Source organism: Melanerpes formicivorus, unplaced genomic scaffold (genome assembly GCF_026170545.1).
Source record: "Melanerpes formicivorus ecotype bairdi unplaced genomic scaffold, bMelFor1.0.p_v2 SCAF_139, whole genome shotgun sequence".
In the NCBI taxonomy this organism is placed as follows: domain Eukaryota; kingdom Metazoa; phylum Chordata; class Aves; order Piciformes; family Picidae; genus Melanerpes; species Melanerpes formicivorus.
The window spans coordinates 1,050,294-1,071,778 of NW_027142491.1; the positions used below are offsets into that span (position 1 = coordinate 1,050,294).

Sequence of the window (21,485 nt, forward strand, 5' to 3'; positions counted from 1 at the left end):
CCCCGCCTCTCCCCCTTCGGCTCGGCCCCGCCTCTCCCCCTCCGGCTCGGCCCCGCCTCTCCTCCTCCGGCTCGGCCCCGCCTCTCCCCCTCCGGCTCGGCCCCGCCTCTCCCCCTCCGGCTCGGCCCCGCCTCTCCTCCTCCGGCTCGGCCCCGCCTTCCCCAGCCCCTCGGCCCCGCCCCGCCCTCTCGGCCCCGCCCCGCCCTCTCGGCCCCGCCCCGCCCTCTCGGCCCCGCCCCGCCCTCTCGGCCCCGCCCCGCCCGGCCAGGTCGCTCCCGGCCCGTCCCGGGGAGCTCGGCAAGGATGGCTGCTCCCGGGGTGCGCTGGAACCCGCACCCGCTGCGTGGCTGGGGACGGAGGACCCTTCCCGGGATGAGGGACATCCCTCGGGACCCCCGCCCCGCCAGCCCGGGCAGGTGGAGGAGCTGCTGGGTCCCTAAGCCAGCTGGCCTGGCCCTGTACATCCCTCTGGCACCCGGGAGAGCTGCCAGGTCTGCCGCTGGTCCCGGTGCCCCACGGGCCAGCCCCAGAGCTCTTTCTGCTAATTTCCGAGCCGCTGTGGGCGTAAATAAAGTTCTCTCCTCCGAGGCTGCCTGGTGGTCCTTTGGTGACGATGTTCCTGCCCTGGTGCAGCCCGGGGTGTGCTGTCCACCCCGGCAGCATCCACCGGGGAGCTCCAGGAAGCACCCATCACAGAACCGTTAAGGCTTGAAAGGACCTCAAAGATCACAGGGCGCCACCATGCCACCCTGCCAGGCAGCATGCCCAGCTGGCTGCGCCTCGGGGTCACCCCAGCACCATGGGCAGGCCGAGCCCAGACTCCTGGGCTCTCCCTGCAGGGGTGAGGCAGGGGCGTGGGAGGTGCAGCAGAAGACTCCCGGGGTCCCCTTCCAGCGTTTATTGCCCAGCTGTGTTCCCTGCCTCCAGCCTTGCAGCAAGCAGCAGGGGGGTGAGTGAAGGGGGCAGGGCACTGCTGCAGGGCACCAGCCTGGTGGGCAGCTTGGTGGGGGTGGGGGGTGTAGGGTGGCCCTGTGAGCCAGCCCCAGGGGAAGATGAGGCAGCCTGCTCCCAGGGAACGGAGGATGGCATTCCCAGGGTGGCACTGAGCCATGTATCCACCACAGGGACCTCTGGCCACTCAGCCCTGTGACTGGGCCACGCAGGCCCAGCCAAGCCCTGCACCCCCTGGGTGGAGACTCTCCACTGACTTGGGGACCTGTCTGTGGGAAGAAGGGTTCCCAAAGTTCACCCTGAACCCCTCGGGGCTGCAGTCTGGGGGCCCTCCTTGCTGTTGAGAAGGGTTGGGCATCATGCACCCCTCCTGTGGCATGCTCCAGCCAGCCCCAGCCAGCCCATCTCCCTCCCCTCACCCTGTGAGCTGTTTGCTCTGATCCCTGACCCACGGGAGAGGCACCATGGCAGGGTCCTTGCAGCCCCCTCATGCAGCCCAGGATATAGCTCCAGCAGCACCCAAGGCCCCTTCAGCAGGGCTGCTCAGCCAGGGGCTCCTGCCTGCCCTAATGCCTGGGATGACCTCAACGCTGTCCTGCCTGCACAGCGCCACCAGGGCCTTGACCAGCTCCCAGGCAAGGAGGAGGACAGACCCTGAGGGCTAAGGAATGCATGAGAAATCACCATCAGCCCAGAGAGGGGAGGCCAGGAGGCAGGAGAGGCCAGCAGGGGATGTCCCAGCTCAGCTCAGCTCAGCCTAGAGGGGTGAGGCCAGCAGGCAGGAGAGGACAGCAGAGGATGTCCCAGCTCAGCCTAGAGGGGTGAGGCCAGCAGGCAGGAGAGGCCAGCAGGGGATGTCCCAGCTCAGCCTAGAGGGGTGAGACCAGCAGGGAGGAGAGGACAGCAGGGGATGTCCCAGCTCAGCTCAGCTCAGCTCAGCCTAGAGGGGTGAGGCCAGCAGGGAGGAGAGGACAGCAGAGGATGTCCCAGCTCAGCTCAGCTCAGCTCAGCCTAGAGGGGTGAGGCCAGCAGGCAGGAGAGGACAGCAGGGGATGTCCCAGCTCAGCTCAGCTCAGCTCAGCCTAGAGGGGTGAGGCCAGCAGGGAGGAGAGGCCAGCAGGGGATGTCCCAGCTCAGCCTAGAGGGGTGAGGCCAGCAGGCAGGAGAGGCCAGCAGGGGATGTCCCAGCTCAGCCTAGAGGGGTGAGGCCAGCAGGCAGGAGAGGACAGCAGAGGATGTCCCAGCTCAGCCTAGAGGGGTGAGGCCAGCAGGGAGGAGAGGACAGCAGAGGATGTCCCAGCTCAGCCTAGAGGGGTGAGGCCAGCAGGGAGGAGAGGACAGCAGAGGATGTCCCAGCTCAGCCTAGAGGGGTGAGGCCAGCAGGCAGGAGAGGACAGCAGAGCATGTCCCAGCTCAGCCTAGAGGGGTGAGGCCAGCAGGCAGGAGAGGCCAGCAGGGGATGTCCCAGCTCAGCCTAGAGGGGTGAGGCCAGCAGGGAGGAGAGGACAGCAGAGGATGTCCCAGCTCAGCCTAGAGGGGTGAGGCCAGCAGGCAGGAGAGGACAGCAGAGGATGTCCCAGCTCAGCCTAGAGGGGTGAGGCCAGCAGGGAGGAGAGGACAGCAGAGGATGTCCCAGCTCAGCCTAGAGGGGTGAGGCCAGCAGGCAGGAGAGGACAGCAGAGGATGTCCCAGCCTAGCTCAGCCCAGCCCAGCCTGGAGGGGCCAGGCCAGCAGCATTTCCCTGGGGAGCTGCTGCTCTACCCAGAGGCCTCCATCAGCTCCAGGATGGTGCTGTAGAGGCGCCTGGGGGCGTCCAGGCCCCAGATGAAGTCCCAGTGGTTCCAGTCGGGGATGTGCTGGTGGGTGACCAGCCGGGCGATGCGGGGCAGCAGCTGCTCCATGTCCTCTGGGTCGGCCACCCAGTCGCGGCCCCCTGACCACACCGCTGTGGGCACAGGCATCTCCTCCACCCGGTAGGAGGGAGGTGTGTCCTGGAGGGGCACAAAGGGCTCTGAGGAAGCGCTGCAGGGGGCCAGCCCCTGCCAGCCAGCCCACCCCTGCCTCACCCTGGCCTCCCCAGCCTCCAGCGCTGCCCCCACAGCCTCCTACCTGCTGGTACCTGGCTGGGTTTGCACTGCCGTAGTTGAAGGCCTTGAACTCTCCTGAGTTCTTTACCTGGTGGGGAGAGGACAGATACTAGGGACTGAATCTTCTTCAGGAGAGATGTTGAGGTGCTGGGAGGTGTCCAGAGAAGGGCAACAAAGCTGGGGAGGGGTCTGGGGCACAGCCCTGTGAGGAGAGGCTGAGGGAGCTGGGGTTGCTTAGCCTGCAGAAGAGGAGGCTCAGGGGAGACCTTCTTGCTCTCTCCAACTCCCTGCAGGGAGGTTGGAGCCAGGTGGGGGTTGGGCTCTGCTCCCAGGCAGCCAGCAGCAGAACAAGAGGACACAGTCTCAAGCTGTGCCAGGGGAGGTTTAGGCTGGAGGGGAGGAAGAAATTCTTCCCAGGCAGAGAGATTGGCCCTGGGGATGTGCTGCCCAGGGAGGTGGTGGAGTCCCCATCCCTGGAGCTGTTTAGGAAGAGTCTGGCTGAGGCCCTGGGTGCCATGGTTTGGTTGCTCAGATGGTGCTGAGGGATAGCTTGGACTTGATGATCCCAAAGCTATTTTCCAGCCTGGTCAATTCAATTCAATTCAATTCAATTCAATTCAATTCAATTCAATTCAATTCAATTCAATTCAATACAATGCAATTCAGTCCAGTTCAGTTCAGTTCTGTTCTGCTCTGCTCTGTTCTGCTCTGCTCTGCTCTGCTCTGTTCTGTCCTGCTCTGTTCTGCTCTGTTCTGTTCTGCTCTGCTCTGCTCTGCTCTGCTCTGCTCTGCTCTGCTCTGTTCTGCTCTGCTCTGTTCTGCTCTGCTCTGCTCTGTTCTGTCCTGCTCTGTTCTGCTCTGTTCTGTTCTGTTCTGCTCTGCTCTGTTCTGCTCTGTTCTGCTCTGTCCTGCTCTGTTCTGTCCTGCTCTGTTCTGCTCTGTCCTGCTCTGTTCTGCTCTGTTCTGTCCTGCTCTGTTCTGCTCTGTTCTGTTCTGCTCTGCTCTGCTCTGCTCTGTTCTGTCCTGCTCTGTTCTGCTCTGTTCTGTTCTGCTCTGCTCTGCTCTGCTCTGCTCTGTTCTGTTCTGCTCTGTTCTGTCCTGCTCTGCTCTGCTCTGTTCTGCTCTGCTCTGCACTGTTCTGCACTGCTCTGTTCTGCTCTGTTCTGTCCTGCTCTGTTCTGCTCTGTTCTGCTCTGCTCTGTTCTGCTCTGCTCTGCTCTGTCAGGAGGCACAGGGGTGGGGATCCCCAGCTCGACCCAGCAGAGCCAAGGCTGCAGCACCTTGCTCAGACTGGCAGTGCCTGGCCCCAGTGACCCCTCTGAGCAGAGGCAGATGCTGGTGGGTCCTGCTCCACCTCCTCCTTCCCAGCTGAGCAAGTCCAGCTCCCCTGGCCTCTCCTTGTATGGCCTGGCTTCCACCCAGCCTCCCCTGCGGTGTCCTCAAGCTAGCTCTGCTGTGGGGATCCCTGGGGACCTCAAGCTGGTCCCAGCACCCAGCTGTGGCCCCCCTAAACCCCCTGGGCACACATCTCAGTGTCCCTTGGTTGGCAGAGGGACCAGGACAGGTCACCCTGGCCCCAGCAGCTCTTTTGCACAGCTGATTTCTTGCCTTTTCTTTCCCCCAGGTTGCTCATGTCCCACACTCCCCAGCCTCTCACACCTGCCCTGCAGGCAGCAGGCTCTCAGTGAAGGAACCAGGCCAGGGGTGAAGGCATCTTGGTTTCAGGGAACCTACCTGGGCCCAGTGGATGATGTTCTTGACTGAGGTCCTGTCTGGGAAGTGGGAGGTGTACACATCCAGCCGTGTCTGCAAGGAGCAGATGCCCAGCTGACATTGCTGAGACCCCACCTGCAGCTCTGGGGCCAGTGCTGGAGCCCCCAGCACAGGAAGGCTCTGGAGGGGCTGGAAGGTGTCCAGAGCAGGGCCAGGAGGAGGAGCAGAGGGCTGGAGCTGCTCTGCTCTGCAGACAGCCTGAGAGAGTTGGGCTTGTGCAGGCTGGAGAGGAGAAGGCTCCCAGGAGCCCTTCTGGTGGCCTTCCAGGATCTGCAGGGGGCTGCAAGCAAGCTGGGGAGGGACTTTGGAGGGGGTGAGGGAGGGAGAGGAGTGGGGGGGATGGAGCAAAAGGAGAAGTGGGGAGCTGGAGCTTGGCTGTGAGGAAGAAGTTGTTGGGCAGGAGGGTGGTGAGAGCCTGGCCCAGGCTGCCCAGGGAGGTGGTGGAAGCCTCCTGGCTGGAGGTGTTTGCAGCCAGGCTGGAGGTGGCTGTGAGCAACCTGCTGTGGTGTGAGGTGTCCCTGCCCATGGCAGGGGGTTGGCACTGGCTGAGCCTTGAGGTCCCTTCCAGCCCTGCCAGCTCTGTGAGTCTGTGATGTGTCCCCCAAAGCAGCCACCACTGAGTGACACTTCCTAGAGAGTGGCAGCAGGGTCAGGAATGTCATTTCTCATTTCAGATCAACTGCTCTGAGCTCCAGGAGGATGTTGGTGAAGGAGGAAGCATCTTTAGCTCTGGTAGATACCTCATCTGGCCTTGAGGGACTGTCCTCAAGACCTTAGTGACCACCTGTGGTCATCCAGATGCTGCTTCATCAGAGGCAGCTTGGAGGCCTGTGGCCAGTGCTGCTCCCCAGGGATCAGTGCTGGGCCCAGGTTTGTTCAACATCTTTGTCAGTGACCTGGCTGAGGGCATTGAGGGCACCCTCAGCAGGTTCTGATGACACAGAGCTGGGGGGGAGGGGGATGGCTGACCCCCCTCAGGCTGTGCTGCCACCCCAGGAGAGCTGGAGAGGCTGAGAGCTGGCTGCAGGCAAACCTCATGGAGCTCAGGAAGGCCAAGTGCAGGCTCCTGCATCTGGGCAGGAACAGCAGCAGGCCCCAGGACAGGTTAGGAGCTGCCCTGCTGCAGAGCAGCTGCATGGAGCAAGACCTTGGAGTGCTGGTGGGCAGCAAGGGCTGCAGGGGACAGCAATGTGCCCTGGGGGCCAAGAGAGCCAATGGGGGCCTGGGGGGCAGCAAGCAAAGTGTGGCCAGCAGGGCTGGGGAGGTTCTGCTCCCCCTCTGCTCTGCCCTGCTCAGACCACAGCTGCAATCCTGTGCCCAGTGCTGGGCTCCCCAGGTGCAGAGAGACAGAGAGCTGCTGGGGAGAGCCCAAGGGAGAGCCAGGAGGAGGAGCTGGGGACCTGAGCATCTGCCCTGTGGAGAGAGGCTGAGAGCCCTGGGGCTGTTGAGGCTGGAGAGGAGAAGGCTGAGAGGGATCTGCTCAATGTCTGTCAAGGGCAGGGAGGGAGGTTGGGGGAGAGGATCTCTGAGGTCTCTTCCAGCCCTTGGCTGTTCCATGAATTTTCTCCTGGAAAATCAAGCACAGGTCTTAAGTTGCTCAGGACAGCAGGCAGCCAACAGCCACAGCTGAGGTGGAATCACAGACCCACAGAGCTGGCAGGGCTGGCAGGGACCCCAAGGCTCAGCCAGCCCCATCCCCCTGCCATGGGCAGGGACACCTCACACCACAGCAGGTTGCTCACAGCCACCTCCAGCCTGGCTGCAAACACCTCCAGGCAGGAGGCTTCCACCACCTCCCTGGGCAACCTGGGCCAGGCTCTCACCACCCTCCTGGCCAACAACTTCTCCTCACAGCCAATCTCCAGCTCCCCACTTCTACTTCTGCTCCATCCCCCCCAGTGAATGGAAGCAGAGGGAGAGAGGCACCTGGCATTACCCTGGCAGCATGTGCTTGCCCATAAGTGCTGGGAGAGATTGGCTGCAGCAGGCTGGCTGGGGGTTTGTGGCCAGTGGGCAGGCAGCAGGCAGGAGGGGGCAGCAGAGCCAGAAGGTGCTGCTGGGTGCTCCAAAGCAGGGCAGCCCTGGCACCCACCCACGGTGGGGATGGCATACCCACCATGTTGAAGTTCTTCTCGTTGTAGCCACCCAGCAGGAAGAAGAGGTTGGCACAGGGCTTCTGCAGCAGAGGGTGCCCACACAGCCTGGGCAGAAACCTCCACAGCTTCCTCACCCTCAGGGTGGCATCTGTTCTGCCAAGCAGGAGCTGCAGAAGCACAAGTGGGGCTCTTGCATTTCCCTTCCCTTCCCTTCCCTTCCCTTCCCTTCCCTTCCCTTCCCTTCCCTTCCCTTCCCTTCCCTTCCCTTCCCTTCCCTTCCCTTCCCTTCCCTTCCCTTCCCTTCCCTTCCCTTCCCTTCCCTTCCCTTCCCTTCCCTTCCCTTCCCTTCCCTTCCCTCCCCTCCCCTCCCCTCCCCTCCCCTCTCCTGGGTGTTCAGCCCCTTGCAGGAGGCAATGCTGATGGAATGTGCACCAGGGAAATCACCCCTGGGGACTGTCCTCTTCCCCTCTTCCACCTCTCCCCAGCATTGGAGTTGTTTTTCAGGGCCATTAAAACCAGCACAGGAGAGCTGCTCCTTCCCAGGTGGTCTGCCCAGGAGTGCTGCAGCTCCCCTCCATACATTTTCAACACCTGAAGCTCAGCATGGGCTGGCACCATGCACTCAGAGCCTAGAACTAGGCCTGAACTAGGGCTGATCCCCAGCAGCCTGGGCAGCAGGGGCAGGGAGGGGATTCTGCCCCTCTGCTGTGCTCTGCTGAGCTCCCCCTGCAGTGCTGGGGCAGCTCTGGAGCCCTCAGCACAGCACAGCCAGGGACCTGGTGGAGCAGGGCCAGAGGAGGCCACTGAAAGCCCCTTGCTGTGAGGCCAGGCTGGGAGAGTTGGACTTGGGCAGCCTGGAGAAGGCTCCAGGGAGACCTCAGAGCAGCCTTCCAGTATTTGAAGACCCACAGAGCTGGCAGGGCTGGCAGGGACCCCAAGGCTCAGCCAGCCCCAGCCCCCTGCCATGGGCAGGGACACCTCACACCACAGCAGGTTGCTCACAGCCACCTCCAGCCTGGCTGCAAACACCTCCAGGCAGGAGGCTTCCACCACCTCCCTGGGCAACCTGGGCCAGGCTCTCACCACCCTCCTGGCCAACAACTTCTTCCTCACAGCCAATCTCCAGCTCCCCACTCCTCCTTTTGCTCCAGCCCCCCCACTCTATCCCTCCCTCACACCCCAGAGCAGAGGGGCAGGATCCTCTCCCTCCACCTCTGGCAATGGGCACTGGCAGCTGAGCTGCCCTTGGCCTTCTGGGCTGCCAGTGCCCATTGCTGGCTCCCTGGCCCAGGCCTGATTCCTGCCCCCCTCAGAGGTGTCCCAGACCCCTATCCCTCCCTCACCCCCTCCAAAGTCCCTCCCCATCTTGCTTGCAGCCCCCTGCAGAGCCTGGAAGGCCACCAGAAGGTCTCCTGGGAGCCTTCTCCTCTCCAGCCTGCACAAGCCCAACTCTCTCAGGCTGTCTGCAGAGCAGAGCAGCTTCAGCCCTCTGCTCCTCCTCCTGGCCCTGCTCTGGACACCTTCCAGCCCCTCCAGAGCCTTCCTGTGCTGGGGGCTCCAGCACTGGCCCCAGAGCTGCAGGTGGGGCCTCAGCAGAGGAACTGCTCAGGATGATCAAGAATTGGTCAGGTCTTGATCTGGATGATCAGGAATTGATCAGGACCTGGAGTGATCCCTGCTGCATCAGATGGCCCTGGGGGGCTGCTCCTGGCTGCAGAGCCTCTGTTCTGGGGAGGAGAGCTGTGGGCAACCTCCTACCTGCAACGTCTTGAATTGCTTGTCCAGGAGGGAGGACATCCTCATGATGGGACCTTTGGTGTGGCTGACTGTTGCTACTGGAGCCAAGGCAAAAAACATTTTGATGTTCTGAGCCAGCTCTGGCAGGGATGAGAAGGCAATGAAGGCTGAGGAAGCAGAGAGAAGGACTTGAATTCAGAACACAGAATGAACCAGGTTGGAAAACACCTCAGAGATCATCCAGCCCAACCTATCCCCCAGGAGCATCTAATCAACTAAACCATGGCACCAAGGGCCTCATCCAGGCTCTTTCTAAACACCTGCAGGGCTGGGGACTCCACCACCTCCCTGGGCAGCACATCCCCAGGGCCAATCTCTCTGCCTGAGAAGAACTTCCTCCTCACCTCCAGCCTGAACCTCCCCTGGCACAGCTTGAGACTGTGTCCTCTTGTTCTGCTGCTGGGGGCCTGGGAGAAAAGCCCAAGCCCCACCTGGCTCCAACCTCCCTGCAGGGAGTTGGAGAGAGCAAGAAGGTCTCCCTTGAGCCTCCTCTTCTCCAGGCTAAGCAACCCCAGCTCCCTCAGCCTCTCCTCACAGGGCTGTGCCCCAGACCCCTCCTCAGCTTTGTTGCCCTTCTCTGGACACCTTCCAGCAGCTCAACCTCTTTCCTGACCTGAGGAGCCCAGAGCTGGACACAGGACTCCAGGTGTGGCCTGAGCAGTGCTGAGCACAGGGCACAAGGACTTCCCTGCTCCTGCTGGCCACACTCTGCCTGCTGCAGGCCAGGATGTCCTTGGCCTTCTTGGCCCCCTGGGCACACTGCTGCCTCCTGTTCAGCCTACTGTCAATCAGCACCCTCAGGTTCCTCCTACCCTCTAACAGCTCAACTCCTGGCCTCAGCTTGGTGTCAGCTGCAAACCTACTGCTGATGGACTCCATCCCCTCCTCCAGATCATCAGTAAAGATATCTGTCAAGAGCTGAGGGCTGGGGGCAAAGGGGAGGGGGCCAAGCTCTTGTGGGTGGTGCACAGCCAGGAGCCAAGGAGCAGTGGATGCAAAGTGGACCAGAGAAGGTTTCAGCTCAAGGGGAGGAGGAGAAACTTCTTTGGGGTGAGGCTGCTGGAGGCCTGGAGCAGGCTGCCCAGAGAGGTTGTGGAGTCTCCTGCTCTGGAGAGCTTCCAACCCCCCCTGGATGCCTTCCTGTGCAGCCTGCCCTGGGTGCCCTGCTCTGGCAGTGGGCTGGGCTGGATGTCAATGGGGCAGATCAGTCTGGAAGAGGAGAAGGCTCCCAGAAGACCTGGGGAGCTGGAGCTTGGCTGTGAGGAAGAAGTTGTTGGCCAGGAGGGTGGTGAGAGCCTGGCCCAGGCTGCCCAGGGAGGTGGTGGAAGCCTCCTGCCTGGAGGTGTTTGCAGCCAGGCTGGAGGTGGCTGTGAGCAAGCTGCTGTGGTGTGAGGTGTCCCTGCCCATGGCAGGGGGTTGGGGCTGGCTGAGCCTTGGGGTCCCTGCCAGCCCTGCTAGCTCTGGGAGTCTGTGCTGATCTCTGGAGGTCCCTTCCAGCCTCTGGCTTTCTGTGATGCTGTCATTCTGTGATCTGCTGTAGAAGCCCGGGGCTCTCTTGCCACTTTCCTGCTCACCATCGGTGCCAGAGATGCTCACAAGGAGGCAGAGCCTTGGTTCCTCTGGTCAGGATTGGCTGAGGAGACACTTCAGTGACTGCCACTCATGGGAAGCCCTGCCCTGATCACCCGGTGAAGGGAACAGTGCTGTCACCTTCCAGCTCTCCCTGCTGGAGGCTATCCCACCTCTTACCTCATGCCCCTGAAGGCCCAGCTGGGGCAAAGAGGCACCATGCCCTCCCAGGGGAGCAGCAGCTGTGCCCTCCACACCAAGCACCTTTGGCTTGGAGGTGGAACACTGCAGTTCAGTTTCCTGGGCTGAATTAGAGTTGCAGCTAGCAGCTTCCTTAAGCCACCAGCAGCTTTCTTGCTGCCTGAGGAGCACACCAGCCCTCCCAGACGTTGTCTGGCTGCTGTGGGACATCTCACTGGGAGAACCTGCCTGCCCAGCAGCCCCACAGAAAGGGGAGCTCTAGGACTTTCTGCTTGTCACCCCCCAGGGGAAGATCCCAGGGTGCTGGGAGCCCCTCCCAACTCACCAATGGTGCAGCCCTGGGAGTAGCCAATGTAATGAATCTGCTTCTGCCCAGTCTTCTGCAGCACAAAGCTGATCAGGGCTGGCAGGTCGAACATTGCCATCTCATGAAAGCTGCAAGAGGAGAGCAGAGCCTTGGTTATCAGGGAAGAGCCCCAGGGGAGCAAGCTTTGAGGGCCCAGGGAGGGGAGCTCCAGTGTTGCTCCAGTAGCAACAGTCAGCCACACCAAAGGTCCCATCATGAGGATGTCCTCCCTCCTGGACAAGCAATTCAAGATGTTGCAGGTAGGAGGTTGCCCTCCAGAGCTCCCCCAGTCCAAGCCCTGCCAGAGCAGGGGCACCCAGGGCAGGGCACACAGCAACACAGCCAGGGGGGGTTGGAATCTCTCCACAGAGGGAGACTCCACAACCCCCCTGGGCAGCCTGCTCCAGGCCTCTGGCACCCTCCCAGGGAAAAACTTCTCCCTCCTCTTCCCATGCAACTTCCTCTGCCTCAGCTTCCACCACTGCCCCTTGTGCTGGCACTGGGCAGCCCCCAGCAGAGCCTGGCTCCAGCCTCTGGGCACTGCCCCTGCACAGCTTTAGCCCCAGCAAGGAGCTCCCCTCTCAGGCTCCTCCTCTCCAAGCTCCAGAGCCCTCAGCTCCCTCAGGCTCTGCTCCTGAGGAAGATCTTCCCCTGCCTGCAGCAGCTCTGTGCCTCTGCCATGGACTCTCTCCAGCACTTCCCTCAGGCCCTTCCTGACCTGAGGGGCCCAGACCTGGACACCAGATTCCAGCTGTGGCCTCAGCAGGGCAGAGCAGAGGGGCAGGAGAACCTCTCTGACCTGCTGCCCACAGCCCTTCTCATGCAGCCCAGGCTGCCCTTGGCCTTCTTGGCCACCAGAGCTCCTTGCTGGCTCCTGCTCAGCCTCCCACCCCCCAGCACCCCCAGCTCCTTGTCCCCTTCACTGCTGCCCACAGAGGCTCCAGGACAGGGCTGATGTCTGCACGGGGTGGGTGTCCCTAGCAGGCAGCAGTGCTCTGCCCTCTGTGCAGGGCCAGGCAACAGCAGGGAGGTGCTGGCCCCATGCAGCACTGCACAGATGCCTGCATCCTCCTCGGGCACTTGCACCAGGAGGGCTGGGGGAGGCCATGGCAGAGGATTAGGTGCCCAGGCTTGCCTGCTAGGAGGCACTGGAACCTCTGCCTGGACCCTAGTGATGGGAAGCTAACCCTGCTTTTGCCCTGCCCTGCAGCCCTTGCTCTGCTTTTGCCCTGCCCTGCAGCCCTTGCCCTGCTTTTGCTATGCCCTGCAGCCCTTGTCCTGCTTTTGCCCTGCCCTGCAGCCCTTGCCCTGCTTTTGCCCTGCCCTGCAGCCCTTGCTCTGCTTTTGCCCTGCCCTGCAGCCCTTGCCCTGCTTTTGCTATGCCCTGCAGCCCTTGCCCTGCTTTTGCCCTGCCCTGCAGCCCTTGTCCTGCTTTTGCCCTGCCCTGCAGCCCCTGCCCTGCAGCCCTTGACCTGCAGCCCTTGCTCTGCTTTTGCCCTGCCCTGCAGCCCTTGCCCTGCTTTTGCTATGCCCTGCAGCCCTTGCCCTGCTTTTGCCCTGCCCTGCAGCCCTTGCTCTGCTTTTGCTATGCCCTGCAGCCCTTGCCCTGCTTTTGCTATGCCCTGCAGCCCTTGCCCTGCTTTTGCCATGCCCTGCAGCCCTTGCCCTGCTTTTGCTATGCCCTGCAGCCCTTGCTCTGCTTTTGCTATGCCCTGCAGCCCTTGCCCTGCTTTTGCTATGCCCTGCAGCCCTTGCTCTGCTTTTGCTATGCCCTGCAGCCCTTGCTCTGCTTTTGCTATGCCCTGCAGCCCTTGCTCTGCTTTTGCTATGCCCTGCAGCCCTTGCTCTGCTTTTGCTATGCCCTGCAGCCCTTGCTTTGCTTTTGCTATGCCCTACAGCCCTTGCCCTGCTTTTGCTATGCCCTGCAGCCCTTGCTCTGCTTTTGCTATGCCCTACAGCCCTTGCCCTGCTTTTGCTATGCCCTGCAGCCCTTGCTCTGCTTTTGCTATGTCCTGCAGCCCCTGCCCTGCTTTTGCTATGCCCTGCAGCCCTTGCCCTGCTTTTGTCCTGCCCTGCAGCCCTTGCCCTGCTTTTGCTATGCCCTGCAGCCCTTGCCCTGCTTTTGCCATGCCCTGCAGCCCTTGCCCTGCTTTTGCTATGCCCTGCAGCCCTTGCCCTGCTTTTGCCCTGCCCTGCAGCCCTTGCCCTGCTTTTGCTATGCCCTGCAGCCCTTGCCCTGCTTTTGCTATGCCCTGCAGCCCTTGCCCTGCTTTTGCCCTGCCCTGCAGCCCTTGCCCTGCTTTTGCCATGCCCTGCAGCCCTTGCCCTGCTTTTGCTATGCCCTGCAGCCCTTGCCCTGCTTTTGCCCTGCCCTGCAGCCCTTGTCCTGCTTTTGCCCTGCCCTGCAGCCCTTGCCCTGCTTTTGCTATGCCCTGCAGCCCTTGCCCTGCTTTTGCCATGCCCTGCAGCCCTTGCCCTGCTTTTGCTATGCCTTCAGCCCTTGCCCTGCTTTTGCCCTGCCCTGCAGCCCTTGCTCTGCTTTTGCCATGCCCTGCAGCCCTTGCCCTGCTTTTGCCCTGCCCTGCAGCCCACCTGAAATCCCAGAACTCCGGCTGCTCTGTGGAGAGGTGCTGGTGCCTGCGGGACCAGCTCGTCCCCCTGCTGTTTCCCAGCCACACATCATAGCCAGAGTCTGCCAGGATGAAGCCAAGGCTGTTGTTGGGCAGATTTTCCACCCAGTGGCTGCCATCCCCCAGGAAGCCATGCTGGAGGAACACGACTGGCTTGGCCCCTGCATGGAGAGAAACAGCACAATCAGGGCAACATGCTCTGCTCGGGGGTGTCCCTGCTGCCTGGTGGGGAGTGGGGGCAGGGCTGGATGACCTTTAAAGGTCCCTTCCAACCCATGCTATGATTCTATCATTCTCTACTTATTCATAGTATCACAAATCACAGAACCACAGAGTGCTCTGGGCTGGAAGGGAGCTCCAGAGCTCAGCCAGCCCAGCCCCCTGCACTCAGCAGGGACATCCTCCACTGGAGCAGGCTGCCCAGAGCCCTCTCCAGCCTCCCCTGCAATAGCTCCAGGCATGGAGCCTCAACCACCTCCCTGGGCAGCCTGCTGCAGTGTTCCAGCAGCCTCCTGGGGCAGAACTTGTTCCTCACATCCAATCTCAATCTGCTCTGCTCTGCTTTGCAGCCCTTGCCCCTGCTCCTGTCCCTGCAGGCCTTTGGGAGCAGTCTCTCTGCAGCCTTCTTGTAGCCTCTTCAGGTCCTGGCAGGCTGCTCTGAGGTCTGCCTGGAGCCTTCTCTTCCCCAGGCTGAACACCCCCAGCTCCCTCAGCCTGGCCTCACAGCAGAGCTGCTCCAAACCCTGAGCTTTTCCATGGCCTCCTCTGGAGCCTCTCCATCAGCTCCAGGTCCTTGCTGTGCTGAGGGCTCCAGCCCTGCACACAGCCCTGCAGGTGAGGTCTCCCCAGAGCAGAGCCCAGTGGCAGAATCTCCTCTCTGCACCTCTGGCAGTGCTGCTTTGGGTGCAGCCCAGGCTGCCCTTGGCCTCCTGTGCTGCAGGCTCACACTGCCTGCTCCTGCCCAGCTTCTCATCCCAAACCCAGGTTAACAAAGCCTCTTTCTTGCACTGCCAGAGGATATGCAGTAGCAATTTTACTGACAGCACTTGGTGAAGAAAGATATTCCTGGCTGTAGTTTTGGTGGTGGTTGCCTGCATTGCCTCAGGCTGGAGAGCTGTGGAGGATCCTCAGATGCCAGAGGTTCATTCCCAGAGTAGGGCAAGAAAGCTGGAAGGGGTCTGGGGCACAGCCCTGTGAGGAGAGGCTGAGGGAGCTGGGGTTGCTTAGCCTGGAGAAGAGGAGGCTCAGGGGAGACCTTCTTGCTCTCTCCAACTCCCTGCAGGGAGGTTGTAGCCAGGGGGGGCTTGGTCTCTTCTCCCAGGCCCCCAGCACCAGAACAAGGGGACACAGTCTCCAGCTGTGCCAGGGGAGGTTTAGGCTGGAGGTGAGGAGAAAGTTCTTCCCAGAGAGAGAGATTGGCCCTGGGGATGTGCTGCCCAGGGAGGTGGTGGAGTCCCCATCCCTGCAGGTGTTTAGGAAGGGCCTGGATGAGGCCCTTGGTGCCATGGTTGAGTTGATTAGATGCTCCTGGGGGATAGGTTGAGCTGGATGATCTCCCCAGCCTTGTGCCCCAGACCCCTCCCCAGCCTTGTGCCCCAGACCCCTCCCCAGCTTTCTTGCCCTTCTCTGGACACCTTCCAGCAGCTCAACCTCTTTCCTGACCTGAGGAGCCCAGAGCTGGACACAGGACTCCAGGTGTGGCCTCAGCAGTGCTGAGCACAAGGCAGGATGAGCTCCCTGCTCCTGCTGGCCACACTCTTCCTGCTGCAGGCCAGGATGCCTTTGGCCTTCTTGGCCCTGGACACACTATTGGCTCCTGTTCAGCTGCTCTCCCCCAGCACCCCCAGGTCCCTCTCTGCCTGGCTGCTCTCAGCCACTCTGCCCCCAGCCTGTGGCACTGCCTGGGGTTGCTGTGGCCAAAGTGCAGCCCCTGGCACTTGGATGTGTTCAATCTCCTGCCCTTGGCCTCTGCCCATCTCTCCAGCCTGGCCAGGTCCCTCTGCAGAGCTCTCCTGCCCTCCCCTACCCTTTTTTTGAACAGCACATCCACTCCTGGCCTGCTGGGGTTCATCCCTTCATGTGTTGTTGTGGTAGGGGGGTGGTGTTGTTACCTTTGCTGCTGGCATCCTCTCTGCCATGAGGAATTCTGTTCAGAGTGAGGTAGTAGCCATCCAGGGTCAGGACTTCATACTCCTCGCTGGGGTACCCTTGGTGCTGGATTATTTGGCTCTGGGTTGGGGAAGGGAGGAAAGGACAAAGAACCCAGGAGGAAAGCTGGCTGTAACTGAGATGCTGGTGGGGCTGGAAGAGTTGGGATAGTTTTGGGCCCTTCTCCTACAATTTCCCACAGGTCTTGAACAGAAAGAAAGTGAATAAACCCCTGTGGGGTGTAAAAGGGCAAAGTAAGGATAAGGTCCAAATAATCCATTGGACAGATGCCTAACAGGAGAGTTAGCTTCAGAGCTTAGAATGAACCAGGTTGGAAAAGAGCTCAGAGATCTTCCAGCCCAACCTATCCCCCAGCACCATCTGATCAACCAAACCATGGCACCCAGGGCCTCATCCAGGCTCTTCCTAAACACCTCCAGGGATGGGGACTCCACCACCTCCCTGAGTAGTGCATCCCCAGGGCCAATCTCTCTGGCTGGGAAGAATTTCTTCCTCACCTCCAGCCTGAACCTCCCCTGGCACAGCTTGAGACTGTGTCCTCTTGTTCTGCTGCTGGGTGCCTGGGATCAGAGCCCAACCCCCACCTGGCTCCAACCTCCCTGCAGGGAGTTGGAGAGAGCAAGAAGGTCTCCCCTGAGCCTCCTCTTCTGCAGGCTAAGCAACCCCAGTTCCCTCAGCCTCTCCTCCCAGGGCTGTGCCCCAGACCCCTCCCCAGCTTTCTTGCCCTTCTCTGGACACCTCCCAGCACCTCAACATCTCTCCTGAAGAAGATTCAGTGCCTAGTATCTGTCCTCTCCCCACCAGGTGAAGAACTCAGGAGAGTTCAAGGCCTTCAACTACGGCAGTGCAAACCCAGCCAGGTACCAGCAGGTAGGAGGCTGTGGGGGCAGCGCTGGAGGCTGGGGAGGCCAGGGTGAGGCAGGGGTGGGCTGGCTGGCAGGGGCTGGCCCCCTGCAGCGCTTCCTCAGAGCCCTTTGTGCCCCTCCAGGACACACCTCCCTCCTACCGGGTGGAGGAGATCATAGTATCATAGTATCATAGAATCATAGAATCAGTCAGGGTTGGAAGGGACCACAAGGATCATCCAGTTCCACTCCCCCTGCCATGGGCAGGGACACCCCACACTAGATCAGCCTGGCCACAGCCTCAGCCAGCCTGGGCTTAAACACCCCCAGGGACAGGGCCCCAACCACCTCCCTGGACAACCCATCCCAGGGCTTCACCACTCTCATGGGGAAGAACTTCTTCCTCACCTCCAGCCTGAATCTCCCCACCTCCAGCTTCATTCCATTCCCCCTAGTCCTATCACTGCCTGAGATCCTGAGCAGTCCCTCCCCAGCCTTCCTGTAGCCCCCTTCAGATCCTGGAAGGCCACAATGAGGTCACCTGGGAGCCTTCTCTTCTCCAGACTGAACAGCCCCAACTCCTTCAGTCTGTGCTCACAGCAGAGCAGCTCCAGCCCTCTGCTCATCCTCCTGGCCCTGCTCTGGACACCTTCCATCCCCTCCAGATCCCTCTTGCCATAGGGGCTCCAGAACTGGAGGCAGTACTCCAGGTGGGGTCTCCCCAGAGCTGAGCAGAGGGGGAGAATCACCTCCCTTGCCCTGCTGGCCACACTTCTCCTGATGCAGCCCAGGATCTGATTGGCTTTCTGGGCTGCAAGTGCACACTGAGAGCTCCTGGTGAGCTTCTCCTCCCCCAGCACCCCCAAGGCTCTCTCCTCAGGGCTGCTTTCCAGCCAGTCCCTGCCCAGCCTGGATTTGTGCCTGGGATTGCCTCCACCCAGCTGCAGGACCCTGCCCTTGGTCTCGTTGAACTTCCTGAGGTTGGCTTGTGCTCACCTCTCCAGCCTGTCCAGGTCCCTCTGGATGGATCCCTTCCCTCCAGCTGTCTGCTGCCCCACACAGCTTGGTGTCATCAGCAACCCTGCTGAGGCTGCACTCAATGCCACTGTCCATGGCACCCACAGAGATGTTGAACAAGCCTGGTGCCAGGACTGATCCCTGAGGGACTCTGCTTGTCCCTGGCCTCCACTGGGACATGGAGCCATTGACAGCCACTCTTTGGGTGCAGCCATCAAGCCAGTTCTGTATCCATCCAGTGGTCACCCCTCACACCCATGTGTCACCAGCCTGGAGACCAGGATGTGGTGCAGGACAGTGTGGAAGACTTTGCTCAGGGCCAGAGATGCCTGTGCCCACAGGGGTGTGGTCCTCCTCGTGGAGCAGAAGCCCTCTGCTCCTCCTCCTGGCCCTGCTCTGGACACCTTCCAGCCCCTCCAGAGCCTTCCTGTGCTGGGGGCTCCAGCACTGGCCCCAGAGCTGCAGCTGTGGGCTCAGCAGAGTGGAGCAGAGGGGCAGAATCCCCTCCCTGGCCCTGCTGGCCACACTTCTCTTGCTGCAGCCCAGGCTCTGCTTGGCTCTCTGGGCTGCAGAAGCTCCCTGCTGGCTCCTGCTGAGCTCCTGTTGTATGTTTTGTCCACATTCACGACATTTCAGTTCCAGTTTTGCTTCTAAATACAGCTTCATTTGCTTTCCAACTGAGCTGCTGTGGTGATTTTGTGCTAGGGGTGTGTGTGGGGAATGTTCAGCCCACCACAAGAGTGCCTCTGCTGAGGTGCCTTTGTAAAATGGCAACACTGCTTGGCCAGGGCAATGCTCTGCCTGAGCCCCAGTGAGATGCCCAAGGGAAGAGCTGATGCTCACCTGCTGGCTCCTGCCTGTGAACAGGAGGGCATTGGCAGCAGCTGGTGTCTGAAATGGTTCCAGACCCAAAGCCTGCCCCCAAAAGGGTGCCCTGATGGCTGCCAGCAGCAGCAGGCCACATCACCTCACACCCTGAGCTGATGCCCGGGGCAGGTAAGATGCTGGGGTAGACGGAACCTGCTGAGCTGGGCTGACTGGAAGGGCAACAGGACGAGCCCCAGAGGAGTTGTTGCAAGGCTCCTGAGGCTCTCTCTGCCTGGGCTTTCTTTGTGCTGGAACCTCCACAGATTGGTGAAGTCCAGCTGTGACCCTGCCTGCACGCTGCTGATGGCTGGTGGAAGGGATTAGTTTCAGCAGTTCCACTGCTTGGGTCCATCCAAGCAGAGGCTTGCTTGGACAGGGCCCCGAGCAGCTCGCTGCGGCTAGGGAGAGGAGCCAGGCACAACTCTCTGCCCTCCAGGGAGCTGTCTGCTCCACTCCAGGCTGGGATGAGCCCATTCTGCTGATAATTGCACTTAGTACTGCTGGGAGGAAGAGGCCTCCTCCAGGAAGCAGGTTAATGGTGGTGTGGAGGCAGCCTCCCATCGCCCTGCCCACCCAAACCAGCACACTCTGCCACCCCACCCTTCCCCACCTCCATGCACCCTGCCCCTCCCTTCCTTCCCCTGACAGAGCCTCCCAGAAGGGAGAGCCTCCTGACTTACAACATTCATGAAGGTCTCAGGGTTTACAGCTCTCTTCTGCTTGATGGCCTCTGCTGAGCTCACCGAGGCCAGGAGCAGAGAGAGGGCTGCAGCAAGCCAGCACATCCTCTCTGTGGAAAAGATTGTTAGGCTTGTTAGGACTGTTATTGATCACTCATTGCATTAAACATTGCTATGGCTGCCTCTGTCTACTGGGTTATGATAGATTTGGTGCCTGGTATATCTGATAGCTCCTTATGTTATCTGTTATATTCCTTATGCCTCCCAGCCTGGGCTGGGGCAGCAGAGGGGGTTCCCAACTCCAGCTTCCATCACTAGACCTCTCCTTATATATCTGAGAGGTCTGATTCCTTGTGTAGCTGGTATATCCTTATAAATATGATAGAGAATCACAGACTCACAGAGCTGGCAGGGCTGGAAGGGACACCAAGGCTCAGCCAGCCCCAACCCCCCTGCCATGGGCAGGGACACCTCACACCACAGCAGGTTGCTCACAGCCTCCTCCAGCCTGGCTGCAAACACCTCCAGGCAGGAGGCTTCCACCACCTCCCTGGGCAACCTGGGCCAGGCTCTCACCACCCTCCTGGCCAACAACTTCTTCCTCACAGCCAATCTCCAGCTCCCCACTTCTCCTTTTGCTCCATCCCTCCCACTCCTCTCCCTCCCTCACCCCCTCCAAAGTCCCTCCCCAGCTTGCTTGCAGCCCCCTGCAGAGCCTGGAAGGCCACCAGAAGGTCTCCTGGGAGCCTTCTCCTCTCCAGCATGCACAGGCCCAACTCTCTCAGGCTGTCTGCAGAGCAGAGCAGCTCCAGCCCTCTGCTCCTCCTCCTGGCCCTGCTCTGGACACCTTCCAGCCCCTCCAGAGCCTTCCTGTGCTGGGGGCTCCAGCACTGGCCCCAGAGCTGCAGCTGTGGTCTCATGTGACTGTTTGAGGCTGCGCCTTTAAGAAAGGGACAGTGCTGGGACACTCTGGCTGAATGTTTTGGAATAATAACGACAACAATTAGATATTCTAAACGAATTTCATTGGTAGATTGGTAGAATGCAACTTTAAGTTTGAGTTCAGTTGGAAGTTTTCTCAGTTTCTCTCTGTCCTGCTTCTCCAGCCTGTCTGCTTCTGAGCAGCCAGAATTCTGACCTTGGATAAAGAGAAGCACTAATCCTGCTAATAGGTCTACTAAAATTCTGCTTTCTTAATAACTGCCTTTTTCTCTCTTTCTAACCCTCTTTGGGAAAAAAGGGAGGTAGGGGAAGAGAAGGGAGCACAGGGGGGAACCCTTCTCTGTCTGGAGGAGGGAATTTCGTCCCTGTATTGTTGTTTTTTTCACTTTGCTGCACATTTCTGTACATATATTGTAAACACTGTATAAATTGTATCTCTAACCTGCCCTTCCACATTGCTTGTAAAATATAGCATTCCTTCCGCTTCTCCCACTCAGTTAGCTGTGGGGTTTTTTCCCTCTTTGTGGGGGAGAGGAAGCTAGGCCTTCTCTCTCAAGCCACCACAGTTTTTTTTGGCGCCCAACGTGGGGCTTGGGAATAATTAGCTTGATTTATTGCTTGCTTGACTCGGAGAAGCAAACATGAAGGTGCTTTGGATTTTTAAGCAATTGCTCTTTTCAGTATGTTCAGTTCTGATTTACAAGTATTGTCTGGGCCTCCTTGTTGATCACCTGGGCAAATATCTGGTGCAGAAAATTTATTTATGGTTTATGTATAAAATCCAGCTTCTACATGATCGCTGTCTGGGGTTTTTTTCAGGTTAGTAGATATGGAAATATAACTTTGAGCACTTTGCCAATTGAGATAAGGCAGTTTAAGATTCCAGTAGGTGAAAGAGCAATTTTAAGTGATGGCTGGGATCCAAGGGTGATTTATTTAATGTGTGTAATCCTGCTGCTGGTGATAATTAATGTCTATTTGTTATACTCTTTGTGCCGGGAGTAAAAAGTATCTAAGACCTGTTTCATTATTAAGCATAGATCAAAGAAAAGGAGGTACACTTCTGGCTCAGCCCATTGCAGGATTCAAACCAATGATCTCAACACTCACAGTCTTCATGCCCTACCAACTGAGTCACAGTGGACTCCCTAACCCTGAATGAAGTAACTCCACCTATGAGTGCAGCGGTACCAGGCATGATGGAACTGCAGTATGAGCTGGAATCCAAAGAGGCCAAATGGTATGCTACCATAGACATTGCTAATGCATTTTCCTCAGCCAGAGTGTCCCAGCACTGTCCCTTTCTTAAAGGCACAGCCTGAAATGGTCGCATCTCAGCAGAGTGGAGCAGAGGGGCAGAATCCCCTCCCTGGCCCTGCTGGCCACACTTCTCTTGCTGCAGCCCAGGCTCTGCTTGCAGTGCTCTCTCTCTCTCTCAATCCCTCTCTCTGTCTCTGTCTCTGTCTCTGTCCCTGTCTCTGTCTCTATCTCTATCTCTATCTCTATCTCTATCTC

The 21,485-nt window shown here is 59.8% G+C and overlaps 1 protein-coding gene across 1 annotated transcript; it reads right to left on the reverse strand.

Moving 5' to 3' along the window:
* Positions 1-268: 268 nt before the first annotated feature.
* Positions 269-19,584, reverse strand: LOC137456813 (lipase member M-like). The gene is made up of 9 exons (XM_068168443.1): positions 19,029-19,584; positions 15,562-15,679; positions 13,413-13,611; positions 10,800-10,909; positions 8,666-8,811; positions 6,928-7,074; positions 4,773-4,844; positions 3,061-3,126; positions 269-2,942 (listed from the first exon to the last, which is right to left on the reverse strand). The coding sequence occupies exons 1-9, from the start codon at positions 19,131-19,133 to the stop codon at positions 2,709-2,711; spliced, it is 1,197 nt and encodes a 398-aa protein (XP_068024544.1). The 5' UTR covers positions 19,134-19,584; the 3' UTR covers positions 269-2,708.
* Between the last annotated feature and the right edge of the window lie 1,901 nt (positions 19,585-21,485).

Excerpts from the sequence above, each read along its gene's own strand:
- LOC137456813 (XM_068168443.1), bottom strand. The coding sequence starts at position 19,133 with ATGTGCTGGCTTGCTGCAGCCCTCTCTCTGCTCCTGGCCTCGGTGAGC. Across the intron at positions 10,910-13,412 it reads CCGGAGTTCTGGGATTTCAG|CTTTCATGAGATGGCAATGT; the intron begins GTGGGCTGCAGG and ends CTCCTCTTGCAG. Across the intron at positions 7,075-8,665 it reads AGCAATTCAAGACGTTGCAG|CTCCTGCTTGGCAGAACAGA; the intron begins GTAGGAGGTTGC and ends GTGCTTCTGCAG.